The following is a 24477-nucleotide window of genomic DNA, read 5'->3' as shown; positions in this document are numbered from 1 at the left end:
TATATTGACTTGACAGGATACTTTATAAACAGATTTGGTAAATCTCAAACTTATAATAATATTTTATATTTAGAGTTGTGTAATTTTATATTCCTTGAATCGCATTGTTGGACTGCACTATGTTGTCACAAAAAAGCCAATAAAAGCATCCAAAACATAAAGGAATTAATTATAAAAAATATAAATAAAATAAATAAATAAAAAAGAGGAAGCACTGATAAAAAGAAAACTAATATACTGTAAAAATTAGGACATAATAAAAACTGAAAAGTAGCAATTATCAGCAACAATTGTTATTACTGATCTTCTCAGCAACAACTGTTATTAACTTGTTTATCTACAAAAAAAGATGATGAAAAAAAAAAAAATTTGCAATAATCTTAAGCAGTTGCTTCAGCTGCTTCTTCAGCCATCTGTGATACCGAAAGTAAGGTGCAGACGAGGTTGCGATCTCCATACACATTGTCGACTCGTCCTGATAATAAAATAATAAATTATAACAATGAATTTAGCTTGGCTACATTAAAAAATTATAATCAAATCAAGCTCAAAAGCCATTTTCAAAGCTCGATAAAAATTCAACCAAACTCGAACAATAAGAATTTATACGAACCGGTGGTTGGCCAAAACTTGGCAGTTCTGAGCCATGCAGCAGGGTAGGCAGCATATTCCCTTGAATATGGTTTCGTCCATTCATCAGCCATGAGCAACGACGGTGGATGAGGCGCCCCCTGAAATATTATTAACCCAACTAATTATTTTTTCTAGATTTATGAAAAATAAAAACGAAATACATAAATGAATAGGCAAAATGATTTTAAAAAAAAAAAAAAATATATATATATATATATATATATATATATATATATATATATATATATATATATATATAGAGAGAGAGAGAGAGAGAGAGAGAGAGAGAGAGAGAGAGAGAGAGAGAGAGAGAGAGAGAGAGAGAGAGAGAGAGAGAGAGAGAAGAAATTTGGATTATACCTTGAGAACATTGTTGTGAATATCGGCTTTTCCTTTCTCGATCAAGGAAATTTCTTCTCTGATCAATATAAGTGTATCACAAAATCTGTCTAGCTCTGCCTGTAAACAGAATTTAAAAAATAAATAATAATAATTGTTATTTGCATGTGAGTATGTCAATTTTATATATATGAAAGTTTATTTATTATGAATTTATTCTGAATTTAGACCTTGCTTTCACTTTCAGTTGGTTCAATCATGAGTGTACCAGGAACAGGCCACGACATAGTTGGTCCATGAAAACCGTAGTCCATGAGACGCTTAGCCACATCTTCGGGCTCGATTCCAGCTGTATTCTACATTAGTAAAAAAGAAATATACGATTTTATTCATTTGAAATTTATTTAATTACAAGGACGAAAAAACTGCTAATAAATTAAATGATTTCCGAAGATAAGAAATCATCACCTTAAAGCCTCTCAAATCTATAATGAACTCATGAGCAACTGTTCCATTAACTCCACGGAAAAGAATCGGGTAATGGTCCTATTTATTATAAAAAAATCAAGAACCGAGAAAAAAAAAAAAAACCGTAAAAAGAAATAGAGAAAATAGATTAGAGAGAAGCGAAAGAACCTCCAATCGTTTCGCCATGTAATTTGCATTCAAAATTGCAATCTTCGACGCATCGGTCAAACCGTTTGACCCCATCATTGCAATATAAGTGTATGATATTGGCAAAATTAAAGCCGAGCCCCAAGGTGCAGCTGAAATGGTACCTAGTGGCTGAGATTTATCCGGTGCTGGTATACCTCCAGTCGACACCTACAATATAATATTAACCAAATTCCAAATAAAATATATTCAATTTATTTAATTATTCATGGCTTATCTTCCCAACCAAACGAGGCTTTAGAAGAGATTACATACCACAGGATGTGAGGGTAGAAATGAAGCTAAGTGTTTCTTCACTCCAATAGGCCCCATGCCGGGCCCACCTCCACCGTGAGGAATACAAAATGTTTTATGGAGATTTAAATGGCAGACATCAGCACCGATAAATCCCGGGCTAGTTAGACCAACCTGCATTTTTAAGAAATAAATTCTTTAAACTTACATAAAAAAAAAGTAAGATAAATTAATAAAACATGGGATGTAATAAATGTCCCGTTTCAACTTCAAACATGATTTTGACCATTTTCGAGTTTGTAGTTCTTTGAGTTAGCTTTCTAATCCAACTTGAATCACCAAGACTGGATGTCGGTTTATAACGATATGCATGAATCGACGAACATTGCCCACAACTTTGATGTATTGATTTATCTAAAATTCAATGTAACTAATTCATGTATAACTTTATCACCCTGCATCCAATCTAGCTGATTCAAGTTGGATTAGAAAGTTAACTGAAAGGACTACAGTTTCCGTGCATTGAATTTCGCCAAAATCAAACTAGAATAGGGTCAAAATCTAATCACGTTAGAATTCAAAACGGTATTACTAAAATTGAAACGACATTTATTATTTTACCTGAGCATTCATGTTAGCTCCATCCATATACACTTGCCCGCCGTTGTCGTGAATAATTTTGCATATCTCGTCGATTCCTTCTTCGTAAACTCCATGTGTTGAAGGGTACGTAACCTTGATTTAGGTCGAATATAATATTCATTAAATGGCATGTTCAGATTACGAGAAGGGTAAATGAGTAATAATCATAGTTATTATTACATATATAGATATACCATAAGAGCAGATAAGTTGTCCTTATTAGCTTCTGCAGCATTTCGTAACTCTTCGATATTGATATTCCCTTTGGAATCAGTTCCAACAGCCACGATTTTCATTCCGCACATGGCTGCACTCGCAGGGTTCGTTCCATGTGCAGAGACTGGGATAATGCATACATTACGGTGGTGGTCCCCTCTCGACTACATTACACAATTAATTAAAACATAAATCAAATGCAATAATTAGTTTCTAATCATTAATTATTTTTTCCTTCTAATTTCTGATGATAAAAAGTTGGCATTAAATATATACCAGGTGATACGCACGAATAACCATCAGCCCTGCATATTCTCCAGCAGCACCCGCATTTGGCTGCAGAGAGAAAGAATCGAACCCGGTAATCGTGCACAGCATTTCACCTAGATTCTTGAACATTTCCTGCAATAATAATATTTCTCAATTATGTCACCTTATATAAACAAGAATAAAAAAAAAAAAAAAAATTATTTTTCTAATTTTTATTTTTTTTATTTTTTAAAAGACCTGGTAACCGGCAGCTTGTTCAGTGGGGGCAAAAGGATGAAGATTTGCAAAGGCAGGCCACGTAACAGGCATCATTTCGGTTGTTGCGTTCAATTTCATCGTACAAGATCCTAACGGAATCATGCTGTGGCATAATGAAAGATCCTTTGCTTGAAGCCTATGAATGTATCTAAGAAGCTCGTGTTCCGTGTGAAACCTTAAAAAAAAAAAAACGAACACAACGGTTGTAACTTGCCGCCGATTATTTATTTAAATAATCAACTTATAATATGTTTCGTACGAGTTGAATATGGAGTGAGTCAGAAACGGGCTCTCCCTAACAAGCCCCGAAGGGATCAAATTCTTAACCTCAGGTGCAAGAGATTCAGCACTAAATGTCACCTGATAAACATAAAATAAAAGTTAAATAACATGTATGTATACAACAGAAAGTTACTAATGTGTGTCTTGGAAAAAAACTCGTAATTACCGGTTTGCCACCTGCAAAGATTTCAAGAAGCGTATCCACGTCTTCCAAACTGGTTGTTTCGTCAAAAGAAACAGTTATCTGAGAGAGAAAAAATAGTTATAAGGTTATTCCAACGTTGTTTCGTATTAAGATTAATGTGTACTGGGATTATATTTATACATATGCTTACGGTATTATTATCGACAATCCGCAAATTAATTTCACGTTTGTAAGCAGCGTCAGCAATTGCCTTTGCATCTGCGCATTTCACCTTCACAGTGTCGAAGAATGGAAGTTTCTGGATTTCTACGGTCCCGATTTTTTTCAATCCAGCAGCAAATATTCCAGCTAGACCATTAACCCTTTTAGCAATAGTTTTAAGTCCTTCTGGTCCGTGATAAACAGCGTACATTGCAGCCATGTTTGCAAGCAACGCCTACACGAGAAACATAATAACTTTTCACATAATAATAAATTAAAAGCTGCGATTGATTTCGATTTCAATAAATACATTCACGACGAAATTCTTTATTTCTTTCAATTTTCTGCGAGTCTAAAGAAAATATTCATAATAAGTAAAGTTTAATGAATTACCTGAGCTGTACAAATATTGCTAGTAGCTTTATCCCGACGAATATGCTGTTCCCTCGTCTGCATAGCCATACGAAGAGCCGGTTTTCCATGAGAGTCAACACTAACGCCGATAATTCTACCGGGCATAATCCTCTTATACTCCTGCGAAGTCGCCAAAAACGCGGCGTGGGGCCCACCATACCCCATAGGCACACCGAATCTCTGCGCGGACCCCACCACAATATCCGCCCCCAGTTCACCCGGAGGCTTCAGCACAGTCAGAGCCAACAAATCGGAAGCCATAACAACCTTAACACCGTTCGCATGCGCATTCTTGATAAATTCCCCGTAATCCAAAACCTCACCCTCAGTTCCTGGATATTGCACTAAAACCCCACAAACATCACCGGATTTATAATCGACGTCCTCGACATTACAAACGACGATTTTGAGATCGAATCCATCGGCTCGAGTTCTGCAGACATCAATTGTTTGTGGGTGGCAATTACTTGCAATAATAAATGTCTTCTTCTTACCCTTGAATATGTTATTGCACATGGCCATTGCCTCGGCTGCCGCGGTACTTTCGTCGAGCAGGGAGGCGTTCGACATCGGCAGAGCGGTGAGATCGGTGATCATCGTCTGGTAATTGAGCAGTGACTCGAGCCTGCCTTGTGAAATCTCGGCTTGGTAAGGGGTATATTGGGTATACCACCCTGGATTTTCCATGATGTTCCTCAGGATTACAGGCGGGACGAAGGTGCCGTAGTAACCCATCCCGATGTAGGACTTGAAAACCTTGTTCTTCGATGCCAGGTGTTTCATGTGTTCGAGCATCTGCGATTCGGTCAGCCCCTTGTCGAAGATGGGCAGCTCCATTTTGTCGGCGCGGATGGATTTGGGTACGGTGGCGTCGATGAGTGAATCGAGGGTTTCGAACCCGGCGAAACCGGCCATCCTGGATTGATCCTCCGGCGTGGCGGAGTTGTGGCGGCGGGCGAAGGTGTCGCTCGGTTTGAGGGCGTCGACGGAGATGGATCGGGTGAACGTGAAGCTGTGAGCTTTTCTGACAACATTGCTGCCACGTGGCACTAAAGCCGGAGGTAAGGAGGAAACGTACCTGGAGGATCTGTACAATGGCTGCTGCTTGGATGCAGAAACCAGGCGTCTGAGTATTGCTCTGTTCACTAATTTTCGGGCACGCTCCATTTTTCTTGTTTTTTTTTTTTTTTTTTTTTTTTGAAAGACTGCAAATTATGCTATTGTTTCAGTTCTATTTAGGGAGGAAGAATCAATTAAAAAAATTCCATAAATTAAGAAAGTGGGTGGTGGTGGTAATGGGTTGTTGATGATGAAGACACACTTTTTTATTTTTATTTTTAATATGTAATATACAAATAATAATTATTGAATATTTACTTTAATATAATGGGATTTGAATCTTTGATCTTGATGTATGCTATTGTTTCAATATATATTATTTTTTATACAGTACATGCATACACAACACCAACTTGTAGAAAAAACTAATCTTTTTCTGCACATAAGTTGCTGAAAAACAGAGCCTAGAAAAAAAAATGTTGGTTAATTAATTCCATTTAAAAAAGAAAAAGAAAAATCGTGCTTACCAACAATTTTGCATAATTGGAATAGCGACTTTGGTTGAGGTAGGCAGTAGCGAATCAGTATGGGAGTTGGTGAATCTTTCTGCATTAAACAAACAATCATGGGGCCTCGGGGGTTGGAGCTTGATGCTGATAGATTTTGGTTCAATCTCCACCGTCCGATGAAGAGCAGCCCCCTGAAATCGACGGCTGCTGATATTTGTATTGCATAAACTGATGTAAGAATCCTCCAAACTTTTATTTATCTCCGTGTCTTGTTGTAATTAATCACTAATCACCCACTAATTCGACTTCATTCTACAATGGTTGTGCACTTGTGCTTATTATATAAAAGTTTTAGTACTATTTACCAAATTCAATCAAAGATATTAGCAAACTGAACACACGATTGTTCTGAGTTGTTATATTTGTAATTCAATTAACAAAAATTAAGCTTAATATAATTAGCAATTGAAGCTCAAGCTTTTTACAATCACTTAATCTGATTTAATTTTCCGCAACATTTACCCTTTTAGATTTATTTATTTATTTTTGACTGATATCTATGTATAAGCATAGAGTTTAAGATAGATACAACTATTAACTACTTAATCACACCAAAAGCCAAAGATTAAATTAATGGAGCAGTAGCACTTGAGAAAAGTTACACAGATTAAAATACAATCAATTAATAGTACAGATTTCAAAAATAAGAAAAAAAATGATCATGACTCTGACCCCATTAGCTTCACTCAGAATACAACAAAAGGAAAGGCAAGGAATACTCTAACCTTTAAAAAAAAAAAAAAAAAAAATTAAAGAACCGAAAAATCCGATTTGTTTTTTCTTTCTATATTTTTTTTTTAATTCCAACACAGTTATGAATCAAGCCCAAACAGCAAGTAAAGACATCAAAGCAGCACCAAAAAACAGAGCAACATAAGACACAACTTGGAGCCTCACATTGGAACTCATCCTCTTACTCAAGAAATCGGCTGCAATTAAATCGACCAAAGCCATGTACACCAAAATCCCAGCTGAAATAGAGTCCAAAATGCCCTCGATTATTAGAGCACGTGGGCTATTAGCATTGTAAACCGAAGCAATACCAATTCCCAAAGCAATACCCATTGGTGTAGTCAAGGCAAAAAAGCAAGCCATTATTGTCGATTGAAGGGTCCCAAACTTAGCCTGTGAGATGCAGCCACCTAGTGCAAAACCCTCGAAGAATTGATGGAATGATAAAGCCCCGATTAAGGGTCTAATTGTACACGGGCTATGCGAAACTCCGAGAGACAGTCCTATGATCACAGAGTGTGAAACTATCCCAAGTTCAAGAACCTGTAATGGAAACAGAGCAAGGCCTTGATATATTAGCTTCGAAACGAGGCTAATGAAAATTTGGAAGCAAATTTGAACTTTTAATTGTCTGCTTTTTGTTCCGTGCAGCTTCAATTTCTAACTAAATTACCAGCATTTTGTAGGTGGCTCCATCAGATTTCAAAAAAGAAATATTTTCCAGAGATCAAGAAATATATTCCGATATTATTTGATGAAATACTAGAAAAATGACTAGTAAAGTACATAACAAAAAATATGGTGAATTCCAAAAGTGATGCAACAAGATACGCCTGCGAAGAAAGTTCATCTAAAGACTGAAACCAACAATACAAGTAAATAAATTATCATGGACACATTCACCAAAACTAGTTTCATCAGAAAACGGCAACACGAACACAAAAACAGAAAATCGAAGATATGCCTTTTAATGTCTATGTAGATGTAACAGGGGAGATATATGAAATTAGACAGAAGTGCATGACAATTTTTAAGCGTATGCAGTAGAGATAAGAAACATGCCTGTGAAACAACGACGTGCCTAACACCACTTTCATCATCACCAGTGTCGATCCCGTGCGAGTGACCATGCGGAGAATCCCTCCCTGGATAAAACCCTTCACGCACACCCTGTTCTTGGTCATGACTATGAGTATGATATGCTGCATGCGCATGCATTCCCACTATATGCATACCACCCCCTTCTTCTTCATTCCCACTATTACCCTTCGTTCCCACAGGAACAATCCCTGTTTCGGACAAACTTTCCGATGACTCATCGTCATTAACAACAACAGATTGACCCTGTTTCTTATGTTTCCTCTCGTAGTACTGAGTTCCTACAAAATCCGCCAGAAGAGTGGCTAAAGCAGCCATCATCGAAATGAACCCCGAAAAGGGGAATTTGGACCACGGGAATTTGGGCAGGCAAGAGTCCGTGAGCGCTGACGTGGCATCAGGTAGGATGTGTACGAATCCCGTGGCGAGGATGACCCCGGCGGCAAAGGCTTTGGCAACTACGAAGAGGTTGGAATCTGTTCGTAGAAAACGGTGTTTCTTGCCGACTAACGGGATGGACACACCGCAGACTCCTGATATGAGGATTGCCGAAATCGCAACAAGTTTGAGGATGAGGGCGGACGACTCGTCGCGGCACGTTTCATATTCTTCGCCGCTGGTCCCACACGTAATGTTTGACATTGATTCGGAAACGTTCTGCACAAAAGAGTCTTTATATGACCGCCAAAAACAAGGAATATTGACGGAGTCAGTAACTGAACTGGTTAAATGTTTAAAATACTGGCAAGAGTTGCAGAATATAACGACTCAGACGGTAACAGATGCTCAAAAGTGCCACAAGTTCTAAGTGCTTAGGAGTTAGGACAGTTCGGGTTGATGGGGCCGTAAATGCAGACAAGACATGACAATTTCATAAACCAAAAAAAAAAATCGAAATCGAAAGCAAAATAACGATCGCAACTCTAAAACAGTTAACCATCTCAAAAACAAGAACTGAATTCTGGACAAACTACAAGTCACTGAAAGTGCACTGTGAAAGTACCACTCCATGAGAATATAATAAACAAATGAAAACTTTTGAACTATTGTTGTCAAACTGACCAATTAGGGATTGCATAAAGCAAAGTATCTATAGAAGCATATCAACATATAAAAAAGTACTTTTTCCCCGTAAACTACTCAATAAAAACCCACAATTCAAAAATTGAATCATTTCAACATTTTCCTCAGTTCCAAGGCATAAATTTTGGGGATTTCGAAGTTTACCAGAATAACCCTGAATTCTCCCTCCAAAATTCCCCAACCAAAGCACCGGCAACAGATCCTGCACCAAAATTCAAAATTCGAATCAAAATCAAAGCCCTAACCTTCAAACAAGTCCAGAAAACAAACATACTGTGAAACTGTGTGCGCGTGTGTGTTAGTGTGTGTGTGTGTGTGTGTGTGTGTGTGTGAGAGAGAGAGAGAGAGAGAGAGAGAGAGAGAGAGAGAGAGAGAACCTCTAGAAATGACATATTGAAAACAACTCAAAATCCCTCTAGTTTTAATTCGCCCCGTTCAATTCGGCAAAATCTCGAAGCAAAAGCACGAATCTCTAAACACCTGTCTGGATATGTGTGAAGTGTGGCATGCATACATATACATATATATATATATACACACACAGAAATGGAATCAAATAATAGGGCTGACGAGTTCCAAGTACATGACATGGGATGATGATTGTTTTCGTCAAAAGATGAAGGAATAAAGGTACAGAGAGATAGAAATTGTGTACACCGATACAAAAAAATTGTGTAGATTTAGAGAGAGAAAGAGAGAAGATGAAAAATGTCAACATATCTCGAAGAAATTAGAAACATGGGAGTTGCGTTTGAAAGAGGAATCAGCTGGATTGTGTCGACACCATTATGTAATCCTTATCGAATAACCCGACCCGTGTGCATGTGAACATTCATTCCTGAGATGCCCTGTTTTTTTTTTTTTTTTTTTTTTTTTATAAATATTTTAATAATAGTTCTAAATATTATAGTCATTATTCAATTGACTATAATTTGTAACAACTATATGAAGAAAAAAAAATTCGATCCAACCATGTTATTAATCTTTAATATATAATTCATAAATTGTATTTAGTCAAATTGGATGCCCAAAATCATGCCTTTTTCGAGTAATAAGAAAAATAGTTTTAATTTGAAATCATAAATAAATATAACCTTTATTCTTTTTTTTTTTTTGACATGGTAGAGCTCTTACCTCATGAGTCATGCCCTGAGTGAATTAAAAAAAATTAAATAGTTTTGAGAATTTCTTTCAAGCAACGTAAAATTTGATCTAACGACTGTTGGCAATGGAATTATAACTTTGATCAATTGACACAAAATCACTTGCTCCATTCGGTGGTGATTTATCTATACTTGACTCGAGATTGAGTGACGACATAATTACTCACTGCCATCATAAGCTCTTTGTTATCTTAGTATTCAAGAAAGTAATTATTTATTTCTACTTGTAATTTTGAAATGAAGGGAGGTGCCACCTAAATTAAATGTGTAATGAATCAACAATTATTGCTCTCTATAATTTCCCCCTGTCAGGAAAATGTCGACACTATGTGATGAAGTGTTGACTATTTACTCTTTTATTTATTTATTATTTTTATTTTTTTTACAAGTAAATAAATTCTCTATTGTTTTGTGTTTTAGATAATTGATTTAAAGAAAATTACAAAATGAGCAATTTAGAACTTTGAGTAGTTTGCATTAATTAAAATTATAATAAAAAAAAAAGTATATTTGAATTTAATATAAATTTGATAGGATGGGCTTTTTGTGTTTGACAATTTGATAGAATGGGCTTGGTCTATGGTCTACTCTTTGATATATAGACATTAGTCATTAGATAAATGGGCCTACCCCAAAAATTGGAACAAAATGTCTGATTTAATTCCAAGTTCCAAGTCCAATAATTGCAATTGCAATTGGCAAATCAATAACAATTAACAAGAAGACAAAAGTGCGGAACGTCGTCGTTTGGCTGTTATTGTTCTGCTGATTGCCGTCTGACATCACCAACATGCATGTTATTAATAAAATATCCCTCATATTTAACTCGTTTTCTCTTTCTTTTTTCCCACCACTTTTCATTTGTCCATTTCCTCAAAGCATATCTTGACACGTAAGCCATTCCGATTTATATTATTAAAAAAAAATCATGATTATATATCCCTATTTGATTTATTATATTAGAAGGATTGGTCCTTTGCAAATGAGCTGATGACTACTTATCAATGATGTAATAGTAGAGACTAGAGCGAGTTCACTGCTCTAATTATTAATGATGTAATTATATAATTGATGCTTAAAATTTGATTAATCAAGCAATTAATACTTAATAATCATGTGATTATTTCAATTCCTCTCTTCTCCATTTGGTACTCGAAAGAAACAAAAAAAAAAAAACAAAAAAAAAAAAAACAGCGGCAAACTCCATTTATACCACCACTTGTGGGTTGTGACCATCATCTCCCAACAAATTAAGAACACTTCATTTTTCTTTCTCTCTAAAAAGTAAAAACATATTAGCAACAAGAATGTATAATAATAAAATGGTTGAAGAATCTGCATCTGAAGAAATAGCATCTTCAATATGGGCATTCATCAATACTCCCACCGCACTTTTCATCCTCCTCAATCTCATGATTCTCACCATTTTCTTCACCTCCACATTTTCTCTCTCTAAAAATCACAACTTGATTGCTAAATCACCACAATCACTTTTCCAACGCATTAAATCCATCGACTTTAATCAGCAACCAAACCCAGAAGATTCCGACACACTGCAGCAGTCCCACTACTTCTTCCAAGAAAATCTTGAAATTTCTCACTCACAACAATACAACGTTTCCGACGAAACCCACCAAAATAATCCTCAACAAACACCAACCCATCTCGATTTTGAGCAAAAAGATTCCAACTTTGAAGATTTTCATCAGGCCCGAGACGAAGAAAAAAATGTACTTGATGAGCAGAGTATGACAGACAGTCACTTTATTCGTAGGACTAAATCGGACACCGAGCCAGCTTCCGGTGAGTTTCCGGCCAAACTTCCGGCAAGAATGAGGAAGTCGGCGAGCTTGAAATCGGCGTTCGGGCATTTCGAGGAGGAGGCTGTAGTGGAGGCGAGGCGGCCGGCGACTGTGAGGGTGACGGGGAATGCTAAAGTGACCGGCGGTGACGAAGAGGTGGATGCGAAAGCAGATGATTTCATCAACAGGTTTAAGCAGCAGCTGAAGCTTCAGAGGCTGGACTCCATTATCAGGTACAAGGACATGATTGGGAGGGTGACTGGGGGAGGGTAATATATGCTATTCTACGTTTTTAAGGGGGGTTGTTTTGCAATATATTTTTACTTCTGGGGCTGTTTGTAATTTTGAGTAACTTCTGGGGTTTTGGCATAGAATAGAATAGATGGTGGTAAATGTAAAATGTGGATCTGATGCTGTCTGAGAGCATGTGATTGGTAAATGGTCTGGTTTTGGATGGCTATTTTTGTCATTTAGCATTCATTTGAGGGACTAAATATTCACTTTAATATTAAATTAATCAGTGGAGTTAAGCTTATAGATTTGACCAGTCACCATTGTTATACTGTCATATTTCTCTGCTAATTATTTCCAAAATAAAATATATATACACTTGTTCAAAGATTTCATATAAACTTATTCTATTCAATAAATTCCTTGATTTTCTCCCATTAAAAAAAAAAAATAAAAAAAAATGCTTGATTTTTAAACGTGGGGGTGTTTGTAAGGGGTATTTTGGTAAATATACCAAGAAAATAACACAAGTTAAACTGGGCCGTGGGCTTGTGTACTTAGAGTTGGATCCTTCTCCGAATTTGGATTCTTGAACAAATATCTTTTACTTGTGGGGCCAATAAATTTGAGGTAGTTAGGCCCAGTAAGAAAAAATGATCACACGCACACGGCACGTGCATGTAGGGGTGGGCATTCGGGTCGGGTTATTCGGGTATAACCCGACCCGGTCGAGTATTACCCGACCGGATCGGGTAATTTTTGACGTAACCGGGTTTTTCCCGGGTTCGGGTACCCGGTGCTCCCAAACCGGGTCGGGTCCGGGTATTAGAAATTCTACCCGGGTACCCGATCGGGTACCCGGTTAAAAAAAAAAATTATATATATATATATATATATATATATATATATATATATATATATATATATATATATATATATATATATATATATATATATATATATATATATATATATATATATATATATATGTGTGTGTGTATGTCTGTATATATATGTATATTTTATGTAAATTTAGTAATTCTTTTGTTTTTAGGGAAAATGAGGGATAACCCCCTCAATACACAAAATAATAGAGTCCAGGCCCATTTTAATATTTACCATTTGTAAAGAAATCTAAAATTAACATTAGGAATTGTGACACCCCCTCACGTGTTTATTATTCCAATTTTGTCCTTTCTTCCCCCACTCTTTCTCTCCCCCCCCCTCTCTCAACCGTCCTTTTTGACGTGTTGTTCATTTATTATTTTTCTTCTCTCTCCTCTCTTCTCTTTCTTTCACAATTTCCTCTCTTCTCTCTCCTCTCTCCTCTATTCTCTCTCTTCTCTCTCTTCCGCAATTTCTTCCTTTCTCTCTCTCCTCTCTCCTCTCTTCTCTCTATTCTCTCTCTTCCACAATTTCCTCTCTTCTCTCTCTCTCCTTTCTCTTCCCTCATTTCCTCTGTTCTCGTCTGTTTCATTTTTTCTCTTTAGTTTCTCTATATCTTCTCAATACTTTATCTTTTCTTCTACATTTCATCTCATTTTATAACACCATAGTATCTTAAATTGAAATATAATATAGTGAATTAATGGAAAACTATAGTTGACTACCAATTTTTTATAGTTGACATCGGAACAATTGTAGTTGACTATCCAATTTTTGTAGTTAACTCTGGCAACAATATAGTTAACTACCAATTTTTTATAGTTGATATCGTAAAAATTATAGTTAACTATCTAATTTTTATAGTTGACTCTGGAAAAAATATAGTGAACTATCCGATTTTATAGTTGACTCTGACAACAATATAGTTAACTACCAATTTTTTATAGTTGACATCGTAAAAATTATAGTTAACTATCTAATTTTTATAGTTGACTCTGGAAAAAATATAGTGAACTATCCGATTTTATAGTTGACTCTGAGTGTATATATGACTGTAATTTTTTTAAGTTTTTCGACAACAATGATCTCTTCTTTGTTGTGGACTCTGATAAAACAAATTTCATACGAAACAAATATTTATGAGTCAACAAATAGTGCGACCATAGATCTGTAGATCTAAAAAACAAGCTTGTTTACAAACTCAATTTTATAGTAATCAACCATGGAAGAATTCCGAACCGTCGCATATGGTCGTTGCGTATTGTTGCATACCGTTGATGTAGGAGACTTCGATTTGTTCTTCGTAGTCGCTGAGAATGTTGTCAAAAAGAGAAATCATGGGGTAAATGCACAAAAAGTAGGTTAATAGAAGTCGGTGAGATCGATGGGTGTATAGGAAACTACCTGTCTTCTTCTTGCCGTCTTTCACCATTGTTTATTTTTTTGGTTTTCTGGTTTTCTTCTTGATTCCCAGAATAATGGTTTTCTGGTTTTTTTGCTTCTAACAAATGTAGCAAACTAGGGCAATCGTTGGAAATTATAAACGATCCGATATATATTACAGTTTGTGTTGGGGCGATTTTCGTGGCATAATTATAGCAGACCACCGAAAAATGGGGGATGGAGAAATTATATTGAAGAAAATGGTTGAGGATATGCAGTTTTTGGGGAAAACGGTGGGGGGTCATTGCTATTACAAATTGTGGGGGTAGTTCAGTAATTAACATTTTAGAGGGGGTTTGACCCATTAAAAATAATGTAAGGTGTTTAGTCCTAATATTTTTTTTAATGAGGGGGTTATATCTTATTAACCCTTGTTTTTATGAATCTGTGTATATAACAATATGTTTTACTTCCCGTATTTGTAATCCAAGTAAAACAACATCTAATATATTTTTGATATTTTATGAAGTTTGATGTCACATTTCGAATTGGAAGTAATAAATAATTATTAGGAAAAAAAAAAGAGGAAAATAGTAAAACCCGAACCCGACTCGAACCCGACCCGAAATAACCGGGTACCCGGCAACCGGGTACCCAGTTATCTCGGGTCGGGTTCGGGTAATTTTTTTTTTGCAAAAAACCTGAATAACCCGACCCGACCCGAATGCCCACCCCTACGTGCATGTATAATACATGTACATTTGGGTATTAAAAAAAAAATTCAATTAAATTTTAATATTGAGAGGAAACTACTAAAATAAAATAAATTAATATGAAATATTAAAATAGCAAAATATTAATTATTTTACTAAGCGAGAAAAAAATACATTCCCATACATGATGCGGCGTCGAAGTCACATGTATGACATCACACATGTGCACCTCCATTATTGCAGATTTCTCTTGTCTTTTTAATTTTATTTTAATTCGGCCAACAATATATTTTATGTTATATATATTATAGTATAAACATTGTGACCGTTGTAGTGTACTCTTCAAATATTTTGACCCCTTCATTTCATCTCCAAAGTCAATAAAATCTAGCATAATATTAGTCAATTTACACTCAACAAATTGAATTTTAGTCAACGAAATTGAGATAATTATAATGTTGGATTATTATAATTTGAAATGGTTTTGTGGATTTTCAGCCCAATTGTTTAATGATTTAAATAGCCCAAATTAAAAAATGAAACTGTAAATTTACATAAATAGTGTAATATTTTGATCTTGTGTCGGTGGGCAATAGTGTAAAAGAAATTAAATTAACCAACCCACCACCCAATTAATGACACCTGACCAAAATTATATACTATACTGATAAATTATTCATTATTGTACGCCACTTGCTTAATTTGCTGCTACCTCGAATACCAAATAAGTCATTAGTTGTTTATTGACTTTTAGGTTAAGTTAATCACAGAAGACAGTAATTAATTAGTGATCAATCTATTAATTATTTTTTCAATATCAGGATAACTGAAATTGATATATTTATATAATTTATTTAAATTGGGCTAAATCAATTTAGTGCGTTTAACCTAAAAATTGACTAAGAGTCAAAATCTGGAACTGTGTTGATTTTGACATACATGAATGTAGTTGTAACAAACAATCATTTTTTGATAAATATTGAGTAATGGAATTGACATCTTAAAGAAGAAGCTTATGTTCATTAAATCGGATAGCAATTTTATTCGAGCTCGAGCGAATTCAAACTCGACTTATTTATAATCTTTGCCTGAATTTTCCGAAACCTCGGGGCCGGCCGAATAATAAATGAGATGAGCAAATTAAGAATGATTCATTGAATTTTTTGATGCACAAAATTGAATGCCAACTGGTAGAGTACAGACTATTATTCCACTTTGCCATTTATGCAAATAAGAAAAAGTGGAAGGCCCATACTGAAATTTTCGTAAAATCGTGTTAGTAAACAAACGCGATTTCAAGTGGCAGCCAAACAGTCAAACGAGAAGGTTCGCTTTCGTTTTGTTTTGTTTTGTTTTGTTTTGTTTTGTTTTAATTAATTACAGGCCACGTGTCAACCCGTAGCCGAGATTACTACAAGATGTGCACCTCTTAATCAGTGATTATTTTCTCTCTCTCTCTCTCACACACACGCACATGTAGATATAGAATATACATACAAAAACCAGCCATGCAGCAGATAAAAGCCATATATAATATATATATATAAAAATTGTGATAAATTATAAATTAAAATTAAAGTAAAATAGATGCAACCATTGCTAGTTGTTATTTCACTGTAACATTTCCCAATTGATATACTTTTTTCAATTGAAATTGGAAAAAAAATATTATACTTTATTTCTCTACACACTTCACTTATTTACTCTCTTTATTCTTTAATAAGGAATCCCTCATTTTTTATTTATTATCACTCACACCACACTAATTCTACATTATCTTTTCTTTTCTCCTCCCTCCTCCTTTTCTTCCCAAGTTATCAGTTCACATAAAACACACACACACACACAAACACACAAATCTTGAAAAAATGACTGACAGAGTTTACCCATCTAACAAGCAAAACGGCACCGCCGCCCACCCCACCCCCGCCGCCGCCGCGCCAATCGCGGCAAACCCTACCTCAAACAAAGCCCACCTCTACAACCCCACGCGCCACCCCTACCGTCCAACTCCCACCTCCCGCCACCGACGCAAGGACAGAAAATTCAGCTGCCGCCGCTGCTGCTGCCTCAGCTGCTTCTGGTCCTTCCTCATCCTAATCGCGATTCTCCTCCTCGCCGCCATTGTCGCCGCCGCCTTCTACGCGCTGTACCACCCCCACCGCCCCCTTTTCTCCGTCGCCTCCCTAAAAATCTCGACTTTCAACATCACCACCACACCCTCCGACGACTCCACCCACATCACCACCAAAATCAACGTCACCCTCTCCACGAAAAACCCCAACAAAAAGATCTCCTTCATCTACGATCAGATCTCCATCGCCGTACTATCGAACTCCGTGAAATTATCCAACGGCTCTTTCGCGAATTTCGTCAGCTCTCCAGAAAACATTACCGTAATTCACACTGCCATGGGACTGAACTCACAGCTCTTGGACGCCGATTCAGTGAACTCACTGAAGTCGGATCTGAAGAAGAAAAACGGGTTGCCCCTGGAAATTGTTCTGGATACCATGGTAGGGGTAAAAATGGAAAAGATGAAGATGAAGAAGATTGGGATCAGAGTGATATGTGACGGAATTCATGGGGCGGTGCCCAAGGGCAAAATTGTCACTCCGGCGGCGGCCGTCACTTCCAAAGCCAAGTGTAAGGTTGATCTCAGAATCAAGATCTTGAAATGGACATTTTGATTTTTTTAATTTTTTTTAATTCCTGTAATTGATTTGTATTTTTTTTATTTATAATTAATTCTATGAAATTATACTACTTTGATTTACATTTTGCCATCACTCTTTTGTACATTTACAATTTGAAGAAATTTGAGGGTTTATTTGGAGAATTAAAATTGGGGTTGTTTTATTAGTAGAAGGCAAAGTTTGTTATTGCAAATTTTTTTTTTTTGGATAAATGTTTCATGCAATTGAATTGTTACAGACGATTATTTATTTATTGTTTGTATTTCAAATTGATGTAATAGTTTTGAAAAGAAATTAACAAAACTTTATGGCAGAAATGCAGAATTTCTTTAGGGAACATCATGTAATGATATTCTAATTGAAACACGAGTATTAATTTGCTTTTTGTCATTTTCCGGCTACACAACGGTAAATTTCATTCTAGGCTATTACAAGCCGACCTCAATAGGGCCCAAAGCCCATTACCATTCTAAAATATTGTAGGCCTAAAGCCCATAATTGAGGGCCCAAAGCCCATTATTCATGGTGGGGGTGTTGCAAGCTTAATTCAATTGCAACTTTTCAACAAACTGATGAGCTCAACTCTCTTGGCCTCATTGATCTTGGCTTCCATGGCCGTCGTTTTACTTGGAGCAATAAACGTATTGGTGCTGCTAATATTCAACAACGAATCGATAGAGGAGTTGCCAATTCTCTCTGGTGCTCCACTTTCCCTCATAGTAGTGTCTTACATCTTCCAGCCTTTGCCTCTGACCACTGTCCCATTCTCCTAAACACTTGTGTCCAAACCCCGTCTGGTCCAAAGCCTTTCAAATTTGAGGCAATGTGGATTGAAGACAAAACTTGCTACTCCACGGTTGATCTGGCTTGGAATATTCAAATTCCAGGCTCTCCTCTGTTTCAAATTTATTCCAAGATCCAAAATGTTAGGAAGGCTCTCAAAGAGTGGAATTTATCCCACTTTGGTAACTGTCACCACAAAATAAAGGTTTTGAAAGAAAAGATTGATTCTTTGCAGCAGGCTGTTCAAGATTCTGAGAATGTTACCCTTGAACATCACTTACAGGTTGAGTTGGATGAGTGGCTTAAAAGGGTTGGAATTTTTTGGAAACAAAAATCAAAAGAAAAATGGTTATGTGATGGTGATGCTAACACGAAATTTTTTCATCTTACCACTGTTATTCATGCAAGATATAACAGAATTTTGTCCATTAAGAATATGGAAAATAATTTTGTGTTTCAAAATGATCAAATAGGCAACTGCTTTTTGACTTATTACACCAACCTTTTTGCTACTGATTACTTGCCAAATTCCCTCCCCTTCCCTGATGATCTTGAGAATCTTTTCCCTCCTGTCATTCATGAGGAGGATAATCTGGAATTGTGTTCTATCCCATCCCCATCTGAGATCAGGACTGTTCTTTTTTCCTTTGCTTCTTATAAGAGCCCTGGTCCAGATGGTCTTCCCCCCCTCTTTTACAAATCATTTTGGAAAACCACTAGAAAAGCTCTAATTGATGCAGTTCAGTATTTTTTCAAGAAAGGTTATCTTCTCAAGGCCTTGAATCATACATTTATAGCTCTCATTCCTAAAGTCCCTCACCCTACTTCTGTGGATCAATTTCGGCCTATTAGTCTTTGCAACGTCACGTATAAAATCATTTCAAAGATCCTTGCAAATAGACTTAAACCTTTTCTTTCCAAAATCATTTCCCCATTTCAAATGGCATTTGTGGAAGATCGAAATATTCATGATAATAACATTGTTTCTCACGAGATAATGAACTATTTGCATAAAAAGAAAGGGAATAAGAGTTTTATGGCCATTAAAGTGGACCTTGCAAAAGCTTTTGATCGTGTTGAATGGAAATTTCTCATCTGCATTCTTTCTAACCTTGGTTTTTGTAAGAAATTTACAGATTGGATTTTTCAATGCATATCTACTTCATCATTTTCCTTCCTCATCAATGGCTCTCCCTCAGGACTCTTCTCCCCTTCAAGAGGAATCAGACAGGGAGACCCTCTGTCTCCTTTTCTCTTTGTTCTTTATATTGAAGTTCTGTCTAGAATGCTTTCTGTAGAGGAAGTCTCTGGTCACTTTAAGGGGGTTAAAATCTCTAGAACATCTCCTTCTTTTTCCCACCTTTTGTATGCTGATGATCTTATTCTCTTTTGCAGATCAACCCTTGAAGATGCTACCAGTATGAATCACATTCTTACCAAATTCTCTTTGTGGTCCAGCCAACTTCCAAATGCTTCCAAATCTTTTGTTCACTTCAGTGGTAACACCTTACCTCATCTCAAGTTGGCCATTCTAAATTGTCTCGGCTTTAAAGAATGCAACCACAAAGAGAAGCACTTGGGTCTCCCTTTTTGTATTCCTCAATCCAAAATTGCCGCTTTTCATGACCTTACTGCCAAGATTAATTCCAAATTGGCTGGTTGGAAGACTAAAATCCTTTCACAAGCTAGTAGAGGGATCCTTATCTCTGCTGTTGCTCACTCTATTCCCTCTTATCATATGTCAGTCTTCCTTCTTCCCAAAAGTCTCAATTATCAATGGGATGCTTCTTTTAGAAAGTTCTGGTGGGGTCAAAATCAAAATGGGAATTCATATATGCCCAAATGTTGGGATTCTATTTGTCTTCCAAAATCAGCTGGGGGTTTAGGGTTTAGAAGGATGTTTGACACTAATAGAGCCCTCATCTCCAAACTTGCTTGGAACCTTGCCATTTCCAAAGATAACATTTGTGTTAAACTTCTGTCCTCAAAGTACTTAAAAAACCAATCTTTTTTCCACTCTAATTCCCTCCCCAGTAATGCCTCTTGGATTTGGAAAGGAATTTCCAAATCAAAAGATCTCATTTTCAAAGGTGCTTGTTTCTCTATTGCTAAAAACTCTACTGTCAATACTTGGGATGACCCTTGGATTCCTTCCCTTCCAAATTTTAAACCCACTGCTCTCCCTCACATTAATCTCCCTTGTATTGAGTTTGGTCTGGTTAGGAATCTTATCATTGAAGATTCTAATTCATGGAACATTAGCCTCCTCCTCGAGCTGTTTCCACCTCACGTGGTTAAGGAGATTATGAGAATTTCCATCTCTCATTTCCCTGAATCACAGTCCCTCTTTTGGTCTCCCTCCTCGTCAGGGAATTTCTCCTCCAAAAGTGCTTATATTACAGACAATTCCAGCCGAATCTCGAACACTTTGAATGCTTCCACCTTTCCTTGGAAAAAAATATGGAATGCAAAAATTCATAATAGGCATAAATTGTTCCTTTGGAGGGTTGTTAACGATATTTTGCCTACTCACTCAAAGTTGGGTGTCTTTCTCCCAATCTCTAACCCCCTTTGCCCTCTTTGTGAAGTAGAGATTGAATCCATTAACCATTTGTTCCTCAGATGTGCGTTTATTGAACAACTTTGGTTCATATCTAAATGGAGTTTCTGCATTACACCTTTTAGAGATGAACCTGTGGCTGTTTGGATTGCCTTGCTCTTGAATAAAGACGGAGGGCTTTTCCCTTCTGAGACGATTAGAGAAGAATTCTTGGTTTATGCAGTTGTTCTTTTTGATTTGGTGTGGACTTTTCGTAACCTCAGTTCTCATGGCTCAAGCATTCCCTCATTGCAGGTCTGTTCAAAATTGGCATCAGCACGTGCTTCAGAGCATTGGACATCTCAACTCTCTAAAATGACGAAGAAAAGTCAGACTCAACCATGCAAATGGAATCCCCCCCCTCGAGGCTGGATCAAAGCAAATACTGATTGCTCATTTTTGGATGGAAAGGCATCCTCATCGTTCGTTCTTCGAAACAACAAAGGATCCATTGTCTACGCGCATGCAACAAATTTTCTCTGCATGGATCCGCTTGCTGCTGAATGTCAGGCCCTTCTCGAAGCATGCACCTTCATGAACAGCTCAAAGATAGACCAATGCATCTTTGAAGCTGATTGTTTAAATGCCATTCTCTTCATTAATGATAGCTCGTCTCCGATCCACTGGTCTGCCAGAAATACCATTGAGGAAATCCGCAGGTTTTGGTTCCTTTGGCCCAAATGGAGATTCAAGAGCGTTTCTCGTAATGCTAACTTTTCAGCCCACAATCTCGCTAAATGGGCATTTTCTTGTAATTGGAATGGATTTGTCTCCATGGAGTCTATTCCTTCGATTTGCTTTTGTGATGGAGGTTTTCCGATTGTAGACTCTTTAATTTTCTAATTCTCAATGCAAACGTTTTACTCATCAAAAAAAAAAAGAGTAGTGGTGGCGGCGATCGTTTTCGATGTGATGGCGGTTTCATCGGAGCCGCCGCCCATCGAGATTGATTTCATCCTACTATCAAGACTGACTCAATATTGATTTGATGGTTTATAGTGAACTTTGATAAATGTACCTCAAAGAATTGTATGATTTTGATAATTTGAAGTTGATGCACAAGCTTCTGTGTTATGAAGATGAAGAAACGATCGACGAGGCGGAGGCGGTAATAAAGGTGGCGCAGATGTTCTCGAGATGCATCCGCTATTTACATGATGTGTTGGATAAGAAATGGGCATTTAATTTCAAGATCATACTCAAAAATTATAATCTAACAATTAAAAATTGAACAACTGCGAGTTTAACTATAAAAAAATATGGAAAATCAACTAATTTAATTCACATGAAAACCATGTTAAATCTACTAAACTAATCTACTTAATTACAAAAAGGTAGCTATATATCTTGTATAGAATTTCAATTTTTCAAGAACAAACGAGGAAGCATCCCTTGATCATCATCACCTTTTATCAATTATCGGCACCTCATTCACACTGCAATAAATATTTATTACTCAGTTAATTAATAATTAAGCCAAAGTATGATTAAGATTCAATTAACTAATAAAAAAAATTCACAAATTATTATTATTAAGTTATAAAAAAAACCTGGATACATTCAAGAATTGTTCCATTGTATCAACTCCTCCAACAAGTAATTCTTGATCCTGACCATTGCCATTAAGTACTTGGCTACTAGATCCTTCATGCAACAACATGTTTCCAACACCACCAATCATCATATTCATAGGCTTCTTATCTTGATTAACAACGTGATTAGCATTAATATTAATATTATTGTTAATATTAATCCCACCGTAAACACCGGAGTTTGGTAAATTCCTGGACCTGTAAAAATCAAGAAGCGCTAAAGTGGTGTGTAATTCCTTAGTAGAGAGCTGTATCCTTCTTTCCAGTTCACGTATAACACCGAGGCAACCCCACACGGGGTCCCTCGCACGTGCGTCGGCTTCTATAATAATAGTCTCGGCGGCGGTTTGTCTCCGGCTTTCCGGCACCTTCTTCAGTATTTGTACGATGTTGTGCACTCCGAACAGCTTGTGCGCGTTCATGAATTCCTTCTGCTTGTGCGCCGGAAAATACGGCGCCAGTTTGCAGTCCGGTGTGCATCTCCGGCGCTGGTACTTGCAGACCGCGCATGCTTGGAACGCCGCGGCGGAGGAGGAAGAGGAGGATGAACCACCACCGCCTCCGCCGCCGGGAGAGGGTGGTGGTTTAGTGGAAGTGGATGGTTTCATGGTTTTTAATGGGGGGTGGAGAGAATGTAGGGTTAAATGTGAGCCGAAGGAGTAGGTTTTATTTGTGAAGGAAGATTTGTTGATATGGGACTAATGGGAGAGAGTTGTACGGAACGTGGGAATCGATTATTTATCTTTATCTTAAGATTCTTTTTCTTTATTTTTATTTTCTTTCTTTAATAAACCAAAGATCTTTATTTATTTATGGTTACCATAATATATAGTGGTGTATGTTTTGTTTTCATTAATTAAATGATAATGCTAATTGTTCATAGTTGTAAAACAATTTATAATAATAATAATAATAATAATAATAATAATAATAATAATAATAATAATAATAATAATAATAATAATAATAATAATAATAATAATAATAATAATAATAATAATAATAATGAATAATAATAATAATAATAAGGGCTCGTTTGGTTACCGCTATAAGGTGCTACTGACTAAATAGTAGATGCTAATAACATGTTCGGTTGGTAACATTCAGAGTTTTTCAAACCCGCTACTAAAATCAAAGTCCGCTATTAAATGCTATTATTTCATTAAATTAGTAGCACCCCTCCCCCTGAGAATAATTTAATAGGGGGTGACTAAAAAGGAAAAATACAATTTTATCCTTAAAATTATATTTTATTATTGTAAACTAAGTGGTTTTATAGACAATTCATATATAATAACTGATTTTAACAAATTTAATAGAAAATCTAATCTAAGAAACCGAACATGCTACTAACTAAATAATTAATTAGTCAGTAGGGAGTTAATTCAATCTCATGTAATCCAATTTAATCCAATATAAATTACCGAACGAACCCTAATAATAATAAGTGAGATCTAAGTAGTTATTGTGATGTGAAACACCACTATGTATCGTGTCACACGACAATTCTATTTTAACTATCCACACGAAAAACCTGTTTATTGGACTCCCTTGCTCTATAATTATTCTAATAAATATATTCTATAATTTTTTTTGTTATTATTATCATTAAATAATAAATATTAACCCAGCTAAAAAAATAGTATTTCAGAATAAAAAAAAAAAAAAAAAAGAAAGCCCTTGCAACAAAAAAAAGTGATTGTTCTAATAACGGCCAGCCCAGCCCGTCTGACTTAAAATGGGCCGAGCTAACAACCACGTGGCCCGTATCTTCACATGG

General features: G+C 36.3%; 5 protein-coding genes across 6 annotated transcripts; 2 read left to right on the top strand and 3 right to left on the bottom strand.

The window, feature by feature from the left end:
- Positions 1-215: 215 nt before the first annotated feature.
- Positions 216-5834, bottom strand: GLDP1 (glycine decarboxylase P-protein 1). Its single transcript, XM_013002496.2, has 15 exons — positions 4289-5834; positions 3885-4130; positions 3716-3793; positions 3527-3627; positions 3247-3442; positions 3016-3141; positions 2718-2903; positions 2503-2616; positions 1903-2055; positions 1609-1797; positions 1441-1518; positions 1203-1328; positions 994-1092; positions 614-731; positions 216-475 (listed from the first exon to the last, which is right to left on the bottom strand). Exons 1-15 carry the CDS (start codon positions 5474-5476, stop codon positions 381-383), a joined length of 3093 nt encoding a protein of 1030 aa, XP_012857950.2. The 5' UTR covers positions 5477-5834; the 3' UTR covers positions 216-380.
- Positions 5835-6485: 651 nt separating this feature from the next.
- On the bottom strand, positions 6486-9659 carry ZIP9 (ZIP metal ion transporter family). 2 transcript variants are annotated; one of them, XM_013002549.2, is made up of 4 exons: positions 9228-9659; positions 8995-9052; positions 7732-8438; positions 6486-7212 (listed from the first exon to the last, which is right to left on the bottom strand). In XM_013002549.2, the coding sequence occupies exons 1-4, from the start codon at positions 9240-9242 to the stop codon at positions 6757-6759; spliced, it is 1236 nt and encodes a 411-aa protein (XP_012858003.2). In that variant the 5' UTR covers positions 9243-9659; the 3' UTR covers positions 6486-6756. The 2 variants fall into 2 exon arrangements, with proteins under 2 accessions (XP_012858003.2, XP_012858004.2); XM_013002550.2 differs by having other exon boundaries at positions 7732-8424.
- A 1556-nt stretch (positions 9660-11215) lies between these two features.
- LOC105977263 (uncharacterized) lies at positions 11216-12377 on the top strand. Its single transcript, XM_013002569.2, has one exon. The coding sequence runs from the start codon at positions 11321-11323 to the stop codon at positions 12086-12088; it is 768 nt and encodes a 255-aa protein (XP_012858023.2). The 5' UTR covers positions 11216-11320; the 3' UTR covers positions 12089-12377.
- Positions 12378-16607: 4230 nt separating this feature from the next.
- On the top strand, positions 16608-17872 carry LOC105977036 (NDR1/HIN1-like protein 13). The gene has a single exon (XM_013002295.2). The coding sequence runs from the start codon at positions 16896-16898 to the stop codon at positions 17715-17717; it is 822 nt and encodes a 273-aa protein (XP_012857749.2). The 5' UTR covers positions 16608-16895; the 3' UTR covers positions 17718-17872.
- Positions 17873-22507: 4635 nt separating this feature from the next.
- On the bottom strand, positions 22508-23427 carry LOC105977027 (LOB domain-containing protein 4). The gene is made up of 2 exons (XM_088820239.1): positions 22656-23427; positions 22508-22541 (listed from the first exon to the last, which is right to left on the bottom strand). The coding sequence occupies exons 1-2, from the start codon at positions 23303-23305 to the stop codon at positions 22508-22510; spliced, it is 684 nt and encodes a 227-aa protein (XP_088676365.1). The 5' UTR covers positions 23306-23427.
- Positions 23428-24477: the final 1050 nt, after the last annotated feature.

This window comes from Erythranthe guttata, chromosome 1, assembly GCF_056151865.1.
Source record: "Erythranthe guttata isolate IM_541 chromosome 1, IM_541, whole genome shotgun sequence".
Taxonomy (NCBI): domain Eukaryota; kingdom Viridiplantae; phylum Streptophyta; class Magnoliopsida; order Lamiales; family Phrymaceae; genus Erythranthe; species Erythranthe guttata.
The sequence above is the reverse complement of the archived record's forward strand: the minus strand, read 5'-3'. Positions and strand labels throughout refer to the sequence as shown.

Excerpts from the sequence above, each read along its gene's own strand:
- LOC105977263 (XM_013002569.2), top strand. The coding sequence starts at position 11,321 with ATGTATAATAATAAAATGGTTGAAGAATCTGCATCTGAAGAAATAGCA.
- LOC105977027 (XM_088820239.1), bottom strand. The coding sequence starts at position 23,305 with ATGAAACCATCCACTTCCACTAAACCACCACCCTCTCCCGGCGGCGGA. Across the intron at positions 22,542-22,655 it reads CAATTCTTGAATGTATCCAG|TGTGAATGAGGTGCCGATAA; the intron begins GTTTTTTTTATA and ends TATTTATTGCAG.
- GLDP1 (XM_013002496.2), bottom strand. The coding sequence starts at position 5,476 with ATGGAGCGTGCCCGAAAATTAGTGAACAGAGCAATACTCAGACGCCTG. Across the intron at positions 2,056-2,502 it reads GAGCTAACATGAATGCTCAG|GTTGGTCTAACTAGCCCGGG; the intron begins GTAAAATAATAA and ends TTAAAAATGCAG. Across the intron at positions 476-613 it reads CAAGTTTTGGCCAACCACCG|GACGAGTCGACAATGTGTAT; the intron begins GTTCGTATAAAT and ends TTTTATTATCAG.
- ZIP9 (XM_013002549.2), bottom strand. Across the intron at positions 8,439-8,994 it reads GAGAATTCAGGGTTATTCTG|ACTCTTTTGTGCAGAACGTT; the intron begins GTAAACTTCGAA and ends GGTCATATAAAG. Across the intron at positions 7,213-7,731 it reads GGCACGTCGTTGTTTCACAG|GTTCTTGAACTTGGGATAGT; the intron begins GCATGTTTCTTA and ends TTTCCATTACAG.
- LOC105977036 (XM_013002295.2), top strand. The coding sequence starts at position 16,896 with ATGACTGACAGAGTTTACCCATCTAACAAGCAAAACGGCACCGCCGCC.